Source organism: Rhinopithecus roxellana, chromosome 10 (genome assembly GCF_007565055.1).
Source record: "Rhinopithecus roxellana isolate Shanxi Qingling chromosome 10, ASM756505v1, whole genome shotgun sequence".
In the NCBI taxonomy this organism is placed as follows: domain Eukaryota; kingdom Metazoa; phylum Chordata; class Mammalia; order Primates; family Cercopithecidae; genus Rhinopithecus; species Rhinopithecus roxellana.
In genome coordinates, this window is record NC_044558.1 from 85454203 (window position 1) to 85466484 (window position 12282).

Genomic DNA, 12282 nt, shown 5'->3' on the forward strand with positions numbered 1-12282 from the left:
TCCATGCCCCACATGCTTCCTGCTGATCTGGGAATAGAGGGCAGCACCCTTTGCCCTCAGGGATTGTATGGGACAGGGAGGTGATTTCTTTTCCCTCCTAGGGCTCAACACCTCTCTGGGAAGAAGCTTGTATCTACTTAACAACTCCCATTTCCTGTGTGCTCTGTTCCAGGCACTGTGCTAAGTCAGCACTTTATATCTGTTTTTCTCATGTAGTCCCAATCCTGTGAGTAAAATGGTGAAATTCCTATTGGGCAGACAAGGAAACTGAGGCACAAAAGCAGTTAAACCTCTCTGAGCAATTCAGCCATTGAGCAGAGTCCAGGTGACTCAGGATTCACCGTACACGTTGTAACACTGAAAATCCTCAGAGCCTGGGAGGAGAGAATGGAATCGCTCTGGGTCCTCCCTCCCCCTCAGAGAGATGGACCTTTATCTCCTCTCTCTTGGCACCTGTCCAGCTCCAGGCCTCTGGTCTCGACAGTCTTTATCACACACTAAGAAGTGGCAGGGGCTTGGGTAGGAGGAAGAAGCCTGGCTTGTTTCTATGCTGCAGTTGGGGGTGGGGACGGAAGGGTTTCATTGATCCTCTTTAATCTGGTATTGAGTGCCATGTGTCAGAAGCCACGGTCTGGGGGACATCCCCATTGTAGGTACAAAGGGACCCAGGTTTCCTTCCACCCTGAGCCCCTGGGTGGGTACAGGAATGTGAGGGGCGCAGCTGCAGCACTTGCTCTGGAATGCAGGCGAACCGGTCCCCCCCTCCTCGGAGCAGTGGGCTGAAGGTGTCTGCACCTTAACCCTCCAGCGGCTCCCACTGGAGGATTATGCGGCTCCAGCCAGCGGCTCCCACTGTAAGGATTATGCTCAGTTGGTTGCTGAGGCCTGGGGAAGGGCCTCTTCCTCTCAGCCTGGCCGTGGTGTGCTGCTTCTGCCCAGCCACCTGCCCCAGGACGGCCTCCCGGCCCAAAGCTGCAGCTGCTCCATGCTGTTGCTCCGACCAGGTGCAGCCATGGGGTACAGATGGGGGCGCACACAGTGCCGCATTTGCACAGGGCCCTGGAAGCGAGGGCGTGCACCCCTCTGGTTCTCCAGAGCCCTGCATGTCACCCTTGGGTTGCGCCTTCAAGTGATAGCGTGTACCCAGGCCACCTATGTTCCTCCTAGTAGCTTGCTGTGTTCCTCCAACTCAGCCTTGTTCTCTCAGGATTGAAACTTCCCCACTGCACCCATGGCCAGGGGCTCCCCGGTCTTCCCCTGCTAGAAAATTCCAAGATTGCACGAGGTTACCTTTGGTTACTCCCAGTGGCAGGAAGCTGACGGGCCAATGGTGCCCTCTGGTGGGCAGCAGCAGACAGACTGCACCCCTTCCTTGCTGCGGCGGAGCCAGGACATAGCTCCATGGCCTTTGCCCATGGCTCGCTGGGGACTTTGCACCTAGCCCGCCCCCAGCCTCGAGACAGCCTGGCCTACCTCCTCATGTTGCATACTTTCGCTGGCCCAGAGAGACAGAAAACCTGCAGAATTCAGGGTGCGTTTGCTCCAGAAAGTGGTTGGGAAGCCCCAGAGAGAGCCTCCTCCTTCAGGGTGACTTGGGTCTGGAGGGCCCCAAGCCTGGACCTGGAAACTTAGTAGAGTAATGCCTAGGAAGTTTGAGGCCTTCCTTAGCTTGGATGAGGGCTCCCAACTACTTCCCAGCAGCGTGTCTGGAACCTGTCCTCCCTGCATGTGGGAAGGGAGGGTGTATTCCTGGTCTCGAATGGTTTCAGTGGGTACCATTTTCTCTGAAGAGTGGGTAGCCTGACACCTTCCTTGGGGTATGAGTAGAAGGAATATTTAGAGCGGAGGGAAAGGCTGGAGCTGGACACTGGGGGACCCCGCTGCGATGGGGCTCTGCCTTCAAGTGGACTCCTGCGCAGTGTCTGCCGGCTCTGTTCGCTCAAGCCAGAGGGGACATTTGCTGAGCTTGCAAGGGGACTTTGACCCTTAACCATTTTGCAGCCTATGGCGAAGTCTCAGGTATTTGTACCCACTGGAAACCAAAGTAAAGCTACGAGTCTGCTGTTGGCTTGCCTCCTATATTTCTGGTTCTTTCTTGAGGAGTTTGTGGGGGGTTTGGAGGCACCAACCCCTACCCCTCTTGCCTAGTTCTTGCCTGTCCAAATCTCTAGGTGAGGATGAAGGGTTGAGAGAGAGGAGGAAGCCATACCAGAGACCCTGTGGCTGGTGGATGGACTTGCTGGGGTTTTTCTCTGTCCGTCAAATGGACAAATCTTTGGAGGAAACTGAATAATGATGTGCTTTCTCCCTGACGTCTACACTCTATGGTTTGCTTGTTTTTTTTAAGACAGAGTCTGTCTCTGTCACCCCAGCTAGAGTGCAGTGGTGCAATTGTAGCTCACTGTAGCCTTGACCTCCTGGGCTCAAGCAGTCCTCCTGCCTCAGCCTCCTGAGTCACTGGGACTACAGGCACCTATCACCACATCCAGCTAATTTTTAAATTTTCTGTAGAGATGGGGTCTCACTATGTTGCCCAGGCTGATCTCCAACTCCTGTTCTCAAGTGATCCTCTCACCTCAGCCTCCTGAGTAGCTGGGACTATAGGCATGCGCCACCACAGCCAGCTAATTTTTACATTGTTTGTAGAGACAGGCTGTCACTGTATTACCCAGGGTGGGACGTGCTGCACTTCGAATATTCCTTTATTACTTTCCTTTCCTTTTCAAGGTTGCCGTCTTCATGTTTTGCTCGTATTCTACCCAGAAAAGACTTAGGAGACAGGAGAAGGCAGTACTTTGCATCCTATCTACACTGCTCTCCCTGGAGGAAGGCCTTATTCTGGATTTTACAGAGCAAGTCAGATCTGATGTTTGTAGCTTCCATTGTGCTATGGAGCTTCCTCCTGCAGAGTGACTTGGGTCTGGAGAGCCTGATATTTGCAGCTGATGTTTGCAGCTTCCAGTGTACCTGCTGGCCCTTATAAACCTCACACCAGTGCTTTGAGGTCAGAGTTATTCAAGAGCTTACTGAGAAAACAGGCCCTGAGAAGTTAAGCGATTTGCCATGTGGCATGGATAGTAGAGAGGGGAGCTGGCGCTTGAACTCAGGTGTGGCTCGACCTCAGAATGAGTGATCTTTTGTCTCTGTGCCCCAGGACTGCATCCTCTCACCAATACTCCACCAACCTAGGGATCTGTGCTCCCAAGAGCCTGTTGACATTGTAAACCAGAATCCAATCCATAAACCAAAAGCCCAGGCTTAGAATCACATTGTGGTGGAGCGGGCGTTTGGTGGAGTCCCTGATTCAAAATGTTTGACAAGGAAGCCTGACCATTTGTCTTCTGTTGGGTGTTTGGAGTCCAAGAGACCTGAGTTCAGAGTCCAGCATTCTCACTTCAGCCAGCCGTGGGAGTGTGGGATGTGACTCTGCCTCTGAACCACAGTTATGCCATCTGTGCTAGTGGCATTGTGAGGAGGGTGGCAGGTAACAAAGGTGAAGTTCCTGGCCCCGGTGGGCCTTCAAAGATGGCAGCTGCCACTGGGGTTGCACTCACTGCCTGCTCTGGGGAGTCCTGTGGAGTTTCTTAGCTGGCCCTGCCCATGGTGGAGAAAGAGGGACCCGCCCACTGCTGATTGGCCCCAGAGGAAATGAGAACACTGCGTGAAGCCAGGACGGCAGGTGTGGCGCTGGAGAGGCTGTGGGGATTGGCCTGGACACTGGTTCCTTTTCTGCTGTTACCTAGATACCTGCCAACTCCTTCTAGTTCCGGTTTGCTAGAGACAGGAAGCCAGGCCTCCTCCATGGGACCTGGAGGGGCGGGGCGGGCTGTAGGACCTGACCTTCCTTGGAGGTCAGGAGACAAGACCCGGGGTCTTAGGCCTTGGAACAGACATCCCCTCCGTCCATCTGGGCAGGAGCCAGGGGTAGGTGTGGCCAGCCTTGAGGGTAGGAGATCAGGACAGGCAGCTGGGAGAAGGTGTGGCCCCATAAACCAAGGCCCTGGGTGAGGGCCTTGCTTCTCTCTTCCCTCCTCTGAACACAGGTTGGGGGACTAGGAGCAAGGCCACAAGGAAGGATCACACTGGCAGGCCTCACAGCTTGGGCTTCCAGCGTTCAGGAAGTTGAACCCTTTAAGTGTGGCGTCATCTGGTAGTCATAGTGGCCTCTTACAGGCCAGGTTTTTGGGGTTTGGGGCTTCTGAGGAGTCAGACAATTGTGCCACTCACTGGCTTTGTTATTCGGAGCAAACATGTCTGACCTCTGCCTCTCCAAGCCAGCTTTATTCATCCCTGCGGGGAGAATCAGAATTCCAACTACAGGGGGTATTAGGGGGATTAACGGAGACCTTGTACATGCCACTAGAATGCCTAGCAGTGTGCCTGGTACTAATAAGTGGCAATAAACGCAGCCATTGCTTTTTAGATGTTTATTATCCTGAGGGCTAGGGATCAAGCTGTCAGCTCCCTGGACCCAGCAGGTTACCAGGGAGCTGAGAGCGAGCAAGTTGTGAACGGGGCAGGAATGAGGGTGTGGCATCTAGGGCCAGGCTGTCTGAGCTGTGGGGCTGTTGAGGGTCCCAGGAGGGGATGGAGGAGGTGGGGGTCAGCAGGTCCTACCCCTGCCCCTCTATCTATATCCTTCTTTTCTGGAGACTGGGGAGACCTAGTGCCCCCTGTTGGCTGCCAGGTGCCAGGGCAATGGAAGCTTACACTGGAGGGCTGATTTGGCTCCTTTGCTGCTGTTAAAAGCAGAACAGTGGGGGCCTGGAGCCTCTGGGGTCGGGCTGCTTGCCAGACTTCTGCAGAAACAGCCAACGGAGCAGTCTTGCCCCCTGCTCACTGAGCGGGTAGGGACCGCTGCACCAGCCTCCCTCCAGCCCCCACCTCCCTGCACACCTTACCCCATAAGCCTGGAGCCTCAGGAGGAACCTGGAGCCTGGGCTTCTGCTTCCACCTGGTCAGGAGGGCAGGGACTATTCTGTGTGCCCCTTCCAGTCGGGGGCTGAGAAAGCCTAAGCTCTTAGAAATCAAGTGAGGGCCTGACACTGCCAGAGCCCCTCCCTGTGACGTGGGGCCCCTCCCGCCCATTCTCTCCGCGTTGCCCTGCAGATTCAGAGTTCCAGGCAGGCACTTCTCACTCGCGGCTGCGCGGCCCTGTCAGGAGGGAACGCAGCACCAGGTGCCTGACTCCCAGAGGTAGGAGATCCCATGGGGCAGCCCCAGAGCCCGCCTATAGGGCACCTTCAGTCCTGGGTGGCCAGAAGAAGTCAGCTTTGGGAGCCGGCTCTTGGTTAGGCTGGTCCGCTTCCTGTCCTGAGGCTGGTCATTTCTCCCATGGGTGGGGCAGGTGCTAGAAGGCATTAACTCTTGAGGTGCAGGCAGGGAGGGCCCTGCCATGGGAGAGTCCCCGGGATCCCGGTTCTCACCTGCTCCCTGTGCCTTCTCTTTGCAGACGCCCTGCTGGCGGACTTGGAGTCCACCACCTCCCACATCTCCAAACGGCCTGTGTTCTTGTCGGAGGAGACCCCCTACTCATACCCAACTGGAAACCACACATACCAGGAGATTGCCGTGCCACCCCCCGTCCCCCCACCCCCGTCCAGCGAGGCCCTCAATGGCACAATCCTTGACCCTTTAGACCAGTGGCAGCCCAGTGGCTCCCGATTCATCCACCAGCAGGTGAGGCGGGGACAGGGACTGGAAAGGTGGAGGAGGCTGGGGGACAGAGGGAACTTACCTGGCAGGGACTTAGGGAACCAGGGGATGGAATGGAATTGGGGCAGTCGACCCTTCCCAACCAGACACTGCTTTTTCTACTCACCACGTGAGTGGGGCAGTGACCAAGTGGTTAATCACAGGTCTCCTGGCCTGACTGTGGAAATTCCCTGGTGAGGCTGGCTGTGGGCAGGGGCCTCCTGGGGGTGACTCGAGCTGCTCCTGGCCCCATTCCTTTTTCTCTCCTTGGGGTAGCCTCTGAGTGTTCTCCTTCTCATAGCCTCAGTCCTCATCACCTGTGTACGGCTCCAGTGCCAAAACTTACAGTGCCTCCAACCCTCAGGACAGCGTTGGCTCTCCGTGCTCCAGAGTGGGTGAGGAGGAGCACGTCTACAGGTACTGCCCCCGTCTGCCCAGGGCACCTTTCCTCCTGCTTAGAAATCTCAGGGACCTGGCCAGGGTGGGAGGCAGTGGAGGCCCAGGAGCAGGCATGGCGACTGGGCCTTGTGGGGTTCTTCTGGTTTAAGCTGCAGAAGGCCTCTCGATGGGCCCATCTGCCTCATCAGTGCCATCTCCATGCCGTGGACATTCTGGGCTGTCACAGCATCTCTGTGTACCTGAGGAACTGAAGCAAGACTTCCTTCCTCCCCTCTTCTTACTAGTCCCTTCCCTACCCTCTGTCCTCTTGTGGGGGAAGACTTCACATCTCCTCTGCCTTGTTCTCCTTGGGAATTTGGGAACTGCCAAGCCAGTACAAAGCCAGAGAGCATCTCTCACTGTCTTCTTTCCTTTGCCTCTCAAAGCTTCCCCAACAAGCAGAAATCAGCTGAGCCTTCACCCACCGTAATGAGCACGTCCCTGGGCAGCAACCTTTCTGAACTCGACCGCCTGCTGCTGGAACTGAATGCTGTGCAGCATAACCCACCAGGCTTCCCTGCAGGTAGGACCAGGTCCCTGGGGCAGGGTCTACCAGGGCCCAGGGCCTACCTGCTGACCTCTAGATCCCAGGAGGGCTCAAGGGCTGAGCAGCCTTTTTCTCTCCTCTCTGCAAGATGAGGCCAACTCAAGCCCCCCGCTTCCTGGGGCCCTGAGCTCCCACTATGGTGTCCCAGAGACTAACAGCCCCCTGGGAGGCAAAGCTGGGCCCCTGACGAAAGAGAAGCCTAAGCGGAATGGGGGCCGGGGCCTGGAGGACGTGCGGCCCAGCGTGGAGAGTCTCTTGGATGAACTGGAGAGCTCTGTGCCCAGCCCCGTGTGAGTACCCACTGGGCTCTCTCCAGGTGGGGAAGGGCTGGCCCAGCCTGCCCCGGGTCCAGTGTCTGTCCCCTCAGCCCTGGTATCACCCATTCACGCCAGTGTCTGCCGTTTGCCAGGCACTGGGGGGATAGTGGAGAGTCTCATGGACACCATCCCTGCCTTCAGCCAGTCACTATCAGTCAGAAAGGACAGATACTGTGCACGCCGAGGGCGCCTGAAGCTTAGCAGCTCTTAGCACAGGCTTTGGGGCCACACAGTAGGGTTTCACTTCTTGGCTCTGACTGTCAGCTCTCTAGCCTTAGTTTTCCCATCTGTAAAATGGGACAAAAGCTTATGGGATCACTGGAATAAGACCACCTACCTCAGTAAGGGTGAGAACCAGTAATCCATGTAAAGCACTTAGAATGGTTTCTGGTGTGCAGTGCGTGGCGCACATGGTGAGTGCCTAACACGCGAGTTCTTACCAGTGCCGTTGTGTTACTGCAGTAGCCTCACCTCCACGTCTGGTGTTGTGGAGGAAACACAGGGCTCTTGGGCTTGTTTCACAGGCCACCTTTCACTTGGGCTGGGGGCTAGAGGAGTCTTCCTGGCACTTCCTGGTGCCATTGAGCTGCCCTTTCTTCTGACCCAATGATGGGTCCCCAGGAGAGACTGGGAGCTGGTGGGCCTCCCTGGGCGTGGGGATGGTGAGACCCCAGTGTCCGAGCTGAGGGATTGATTTGATCCCTGGGAAGTGTGGGGCTGACTTTGGGCTCCCCACTGATGCCATCCCCACCTGCAGCCCTGCCATCACTGTGAACCAGGGCGAGATGAGCAGCCCGCAGCGCGTCACCTCCACCCAGCAGCAGACGCGCATCTCAGCCTCCTCTGCCACCAGGGAGCTGGACGAGCTGATGGCTTCGCTGTCGGATTTCAAGGTGCCCTGTGAACCCTCCATCTTCCCTGCCCTGCTGCCCCTCCCTCATCCTTCTCCTCCCTTACCTCAGTGTGGGTAGCTAGACCTTGGTACCTCAGTGTTTGGGTGCCTTGCCCCTGAGCCAGGGACCCTGTCATGCCCTGGCCTTGCTGTGATGCCAAGAGATAGGGGAGGGAGGGCCGGGTGAGCCTGCCTGAGGATTGCAGTAGCCAGTGAAGGCAGACAAGCTGGAGAAGTGCTCAGCTGGGACATTCCTTCCTCCCTGGGTGCTCCCAGCCACTCAGGTCAAGGGGATCAGGAGGCTGGGACGCTGGGACAAAGAACCTTGTGTTGATGGCTGCTCTTGGTGGGGGAGGGCATTCTGTGCTGGGCCATGTGGGACTTGGGAGCCTGTGCCTGGGAGGTCATTTGCCCTGGAGCCCCATCTCCCACGCTAGCTGTCCTCAACACATCCTCTTTCTTTCTGCCTCTGCTCCTGAATCCACAAGCCTCCCTCGCTACCCTTCTCCCATCCTTCCCTCTCGCCCTCCAGGGCCTCTGAGTTCCCACGAGCATGTCTGTGGGAAACCATGGGGCCAGCCTTGCACAAGGTACCTGCCCTTCCCCTCCCTTGCTGGGTCTCCCCAGTCCTGCCAGGCCTGGGATGTTTAATTTAGAGGATACAGTGTTTCCATGGGGATTGATACTGACAGAACTCACCAGCAGTTGCTGACTTCACACTTCCACGTGGGTCAGCTGGAGACCTTTGGGGCATGACCTAGGGAATATGAGAGGGGAGTGAGCGGTCCGTGCACCCTTGGCCTTGATGGTGCCTCCTAGCCTCCCTCCAGTTGAGGTTACATGGTGGGAGATGGGAGTGTGGCTGGGGTGGAAGGTTGAGCCTGGCCCTGTGACCCTTGCGTGCTGTAGTTCTAGCTCCAGGCCAGTGGTTCTGAGCCGCCGTAGTCAGAAGCAAGGAAGTTGGATTCAGGGCCTGGCCTGAGGGAGCTGTGCCCCGGTGCTTGTAAGACTGCCGTTTTCTCAGACAGCCTGTGTCCTGATGCCAGAAGCAGCAGTGGTTTTAGTCAGATCCCTGGAGCAAGGACTTGGAAGACGTAGAGGACTCGGGGTGGAGGAAAGCTGGGATTGTCCGGAGGGACATGGCCCAGCTGGGCCAGCATCCGAGGCGGGCTTAGCAGCCCCCCAGGGCTGGCTCTTCCTCCATTTGTGCCTGGGGCTGTCTTCCCTAGCCACCTGGCTCCCCATTTGTCCACCTCACCATGGTCTTTTCTTTCTCATACCCTCCCGGGGTGGCCCCACAGGCATGACTCGGTGGCTGCTTTCTCTTGCTTGGGTTTGATAAGGGCTAAGCATGCGAAGCCCAGGGAAGCCTTTTTGGGATCTGGGTCTCTTTCAAGGGTCAGTCCTGTGCGTCAGCTTTGCAGCCACCTTGGTTAGCCCTAAGGCCGAGCCCACCGCCTGCAGGACACAGCCATCCTCACTCCCCTCATCTCTCTCTCTCTCTCTCTCTCTTCTCCCCTCTGCCTTTCTCTCTCCTCCTCCAGACCAGCTCCTCCACTGTGGCTCTGAGTGCCCCGGGGCTGCTGCCCAGCTCTGCTCCATCCTCATACTGCTCCCTTCCTCCTTCTCCTCCTCCCATACCATCTGTATTCCTGCCACCCACCACTAAACCCTCCCCTCGAGGCCAGGGCCGCACTCCAGAGTTCCCTTGTACTGAGCAGAGTGGACGAGGCCTTCTACCTCCTGTGGCCCCCAGCTGGCTTGATTTGGCTGGTCTTGGGGTGATGCCTGATACCCTCAACTCAAGGTCTCCCTCTGTGGAGGGTTCTTTGTGGGCAGTGGGCACAGAGAGCCAGGGTCGAGATTGGAGGCACCTGCTGACCCTCACACGTGAGCTCTCTGGGGCTCCCCGCTGCCACACTGTACCCTATGCTGGGAGCATAGGTCCCCAAGAGCCTGGGGAGCCCCAGGGGCCACCAGCCAGCCCTTCGTGCCCAGAGGAGGCCTTGGCTGCCACAAGGGAGCAGCCATGGGCTTCAGAGGTATTCAGGCCTGAGAGAATGCCGCCCTCTGGAGCTGCTCGAAGCTTCCAAGAAGTAATAGAGCCAGCTATAATGGCAGTGGACCGGCAGGCTGTCTTCCCAGATACCTGGACTCTCACGGAGGAACACGGCCTACAGCAGGAGAGGCCAAGGCCAGAGCCAGGGAGGCTGGGAAGCAGCTCCCCTGCCTCAGTTACCATGGAGCAGCTAGGTGCAAAGATGACTGAGAGGGGAAGCGTGGCCAGGCCAACCCAGGGACCTGAAACCCCAAGGAGCCCAGAGGGCACCACCGAAGCTGCCACCCAGGCCGGGAAGGAACAGCCAGAGCTTCCATGTGCCATGGCCACGAGCACACCCAGCATCACGGAGAGGATTTCCACCTCTGGCCAGGCAGGCGCCAGCTCGCATGGCTGCTGGGCATGGCCCTTGGCGGGTCTGAGTGTGGGCCGCTCCTCGCTAACTGCATGCAGCCTCCCGCTCTGCACGTGTCTGCTTGGGCAGAAAATTTGAGACACTGTGACCAGACCTGACAGTCAGCACTCGGCAGTGGGCTCTGTGGACCCGGCATTTCTCATAGCGTCAACACACCTCTTGCTTTGTTAAGGCTTTTTCCTTTCAGATGAGCTAGCCTTGACATTCTGATGTGGTGAAATGGTTAGAAGCATGGACTTTGGAACCAGATAGACCTAGATCCAAACCACATCTCTAACACTTGCTACCTCTGTGACCTTGGGCAACCCCCTCCCTCAGCCTCAGTTTTCTCATCTGTAAAGTGGGGAGTAAATAGGCCATTTCCATCAAGATTGTCCAGAGACCTAAATGAGATAATTCCTGGAAAGTATTTAGAACACAGCATGTGGTCCCTCAATAGGCCATGGCTGACAGTAGTTTTATTACTTGCTTTTAACTTAATTAAAACTTTATGCCGGGCCGGGCGTGGTGGCTCACGCCTGTAATCCCAGAACTTTGGGAAGCCGAGGCAGGTGGATCACCTGAGGTCGGGAGTTCGAGACCAGCCTGACCAACATGGAGAAACCCTGTCTCTACTAAAAATACAAAAAAATTAGCTGGGCATGGTGGCACATGCCTGTAATCCCAGCTACTCGGGAGGCTGAGGCAGGAGAATCGCTTAAACTCGGATGATGGAGGTTGCGGTGAGCCAAGATTGCGCCATTGCACTCCAGCCTGGGCAACAAGAGCAAAACTCGGTCTCAAAAAACAAAAAAAGAGAAAAAGAAAAAACTTTATGCCCCACCCAGGCACAGTGGCTTATGCCTGTAATCTCAGAACTTTGGGAGGCTGAGGCAAGAGGATCGCTTGAGCCCAGGAGTTTGAGACAAGCCTAGGCAACACAGCGAAACCCTGTCTCTACAAAAAAAATTAAAAATTAGCTGGGTGTGGTGGCTCATGCCTATAGTCCCAGCTGCGGGGAAGGCTAAAACAGGAGGATCACTTGAGCCCAGGAGTTTGGGGCTGCAGTGAGTTGTGATCGCACCACTGCACTCAGCCTGAGCAACAGAGCAAGACACTGTCTCAAAAAAAAACCAAAAATAAAATAACCCAAATCCCCCAAGCTTTATGCCTCTTTGGAAAACAAAACGAAATAATCAAAACCCCTCAAAACACTACCAACAAGTATAATAGCGTAATATAAGTGTAATATTAGCATAATAATATAAATAAGAAAAAAAAAACTAGTTAAAAAAGTTCCTGGCCAGCTGAGCCACGGCGGCTCACTCCTGTAATCCCAGCACTTTGGGAGGCCAAGGCAGGTGGATCACGAGGTTAGGAGTTTCAGACCACCCTAACCAACATGGTGAAACCCCGTCTCTACTAAAAAAAGAAAATATTAGCCAGGCGTGGTGGTATGTGCCTTTAATCCCAGCTACTCAGGAGGCTGAGGCAGGAGAATCTCTTAAACCCAGGAGGCGGAGGTTGCAGTGAGCCCAGATCGTGCCGCTGCACTCCAGCCTGGGCAACACAGTGAGACTCCGTACCCCCAAAAAAAGTTCTTGGAAGGAAAGACTTTTTCTATTATCAATTAAAAAGAAAGAAAGAAAGAAAAAGCCGTATGCCTTGTCAAGGGCATGCACTTACATCCTCTGGAATAATTCTTGCGCAAACCCTGTGTGGTAAGCTAAGAAAATCCTGTGGTTCCATTTTAAGGAAGGGGAAGCTGAGGCCCACGGCACTTAAGTGTCTTGCCCAAGGTCAGTGGCCAACTTGGAGGTAAATGCTGGCTCAGAGGTCTCCCTGGCAGCCTGTGCTCCTGGAGCCCGTCCGATCTGCCCCCCACGTGCCTCCACCCACCTCTGCTTGGCTCTTTGATGGTTTTCTTCTGTGCTGCCTCTC

The 12282-nt window shown here is 55.9% G+C and overlaps 1 protein-coding gene across 11 annotated transcripts in view; it reads left to right on the forward strand.

Moving 5' to 3' along the window:
- The window catches only part of PXN (paxillin), a 59858-nt gene that overhangs the window by 39936 nt on the left and 7640 nt on the right, over nt 1–12282 (forward strand). For 8 of the 11 annotated variants that reach the window (XM_030938797.1, XM_030938798.1, XM_030938799.1 and 5 more), the window contains 5 exons: nt 5453–5679; nt 5996–6111; nt 6519–6655; nt 6768–6969; nt 7754–7889. In XM_030938797.1, coding sequence (XP_030794657.1) covers nt 5453–5679; nt 5996–6111; nt 6519–6655; nt 6768–6969; nt 7754–7889 — 818 coding nt within the window. Of the gene's footprint in view, nt 1–5452; nt 5680–5995; nt 6112–6518; nt 6656–6767; nt 6970–7753; nt 7890–7928; nt 10321–12282 lie in introns of those variants that run through there. The other 3 variants (XM_030938795.1, XM_030938790.1, XM_030938792.1) reach the window with 3 other exon arrangements.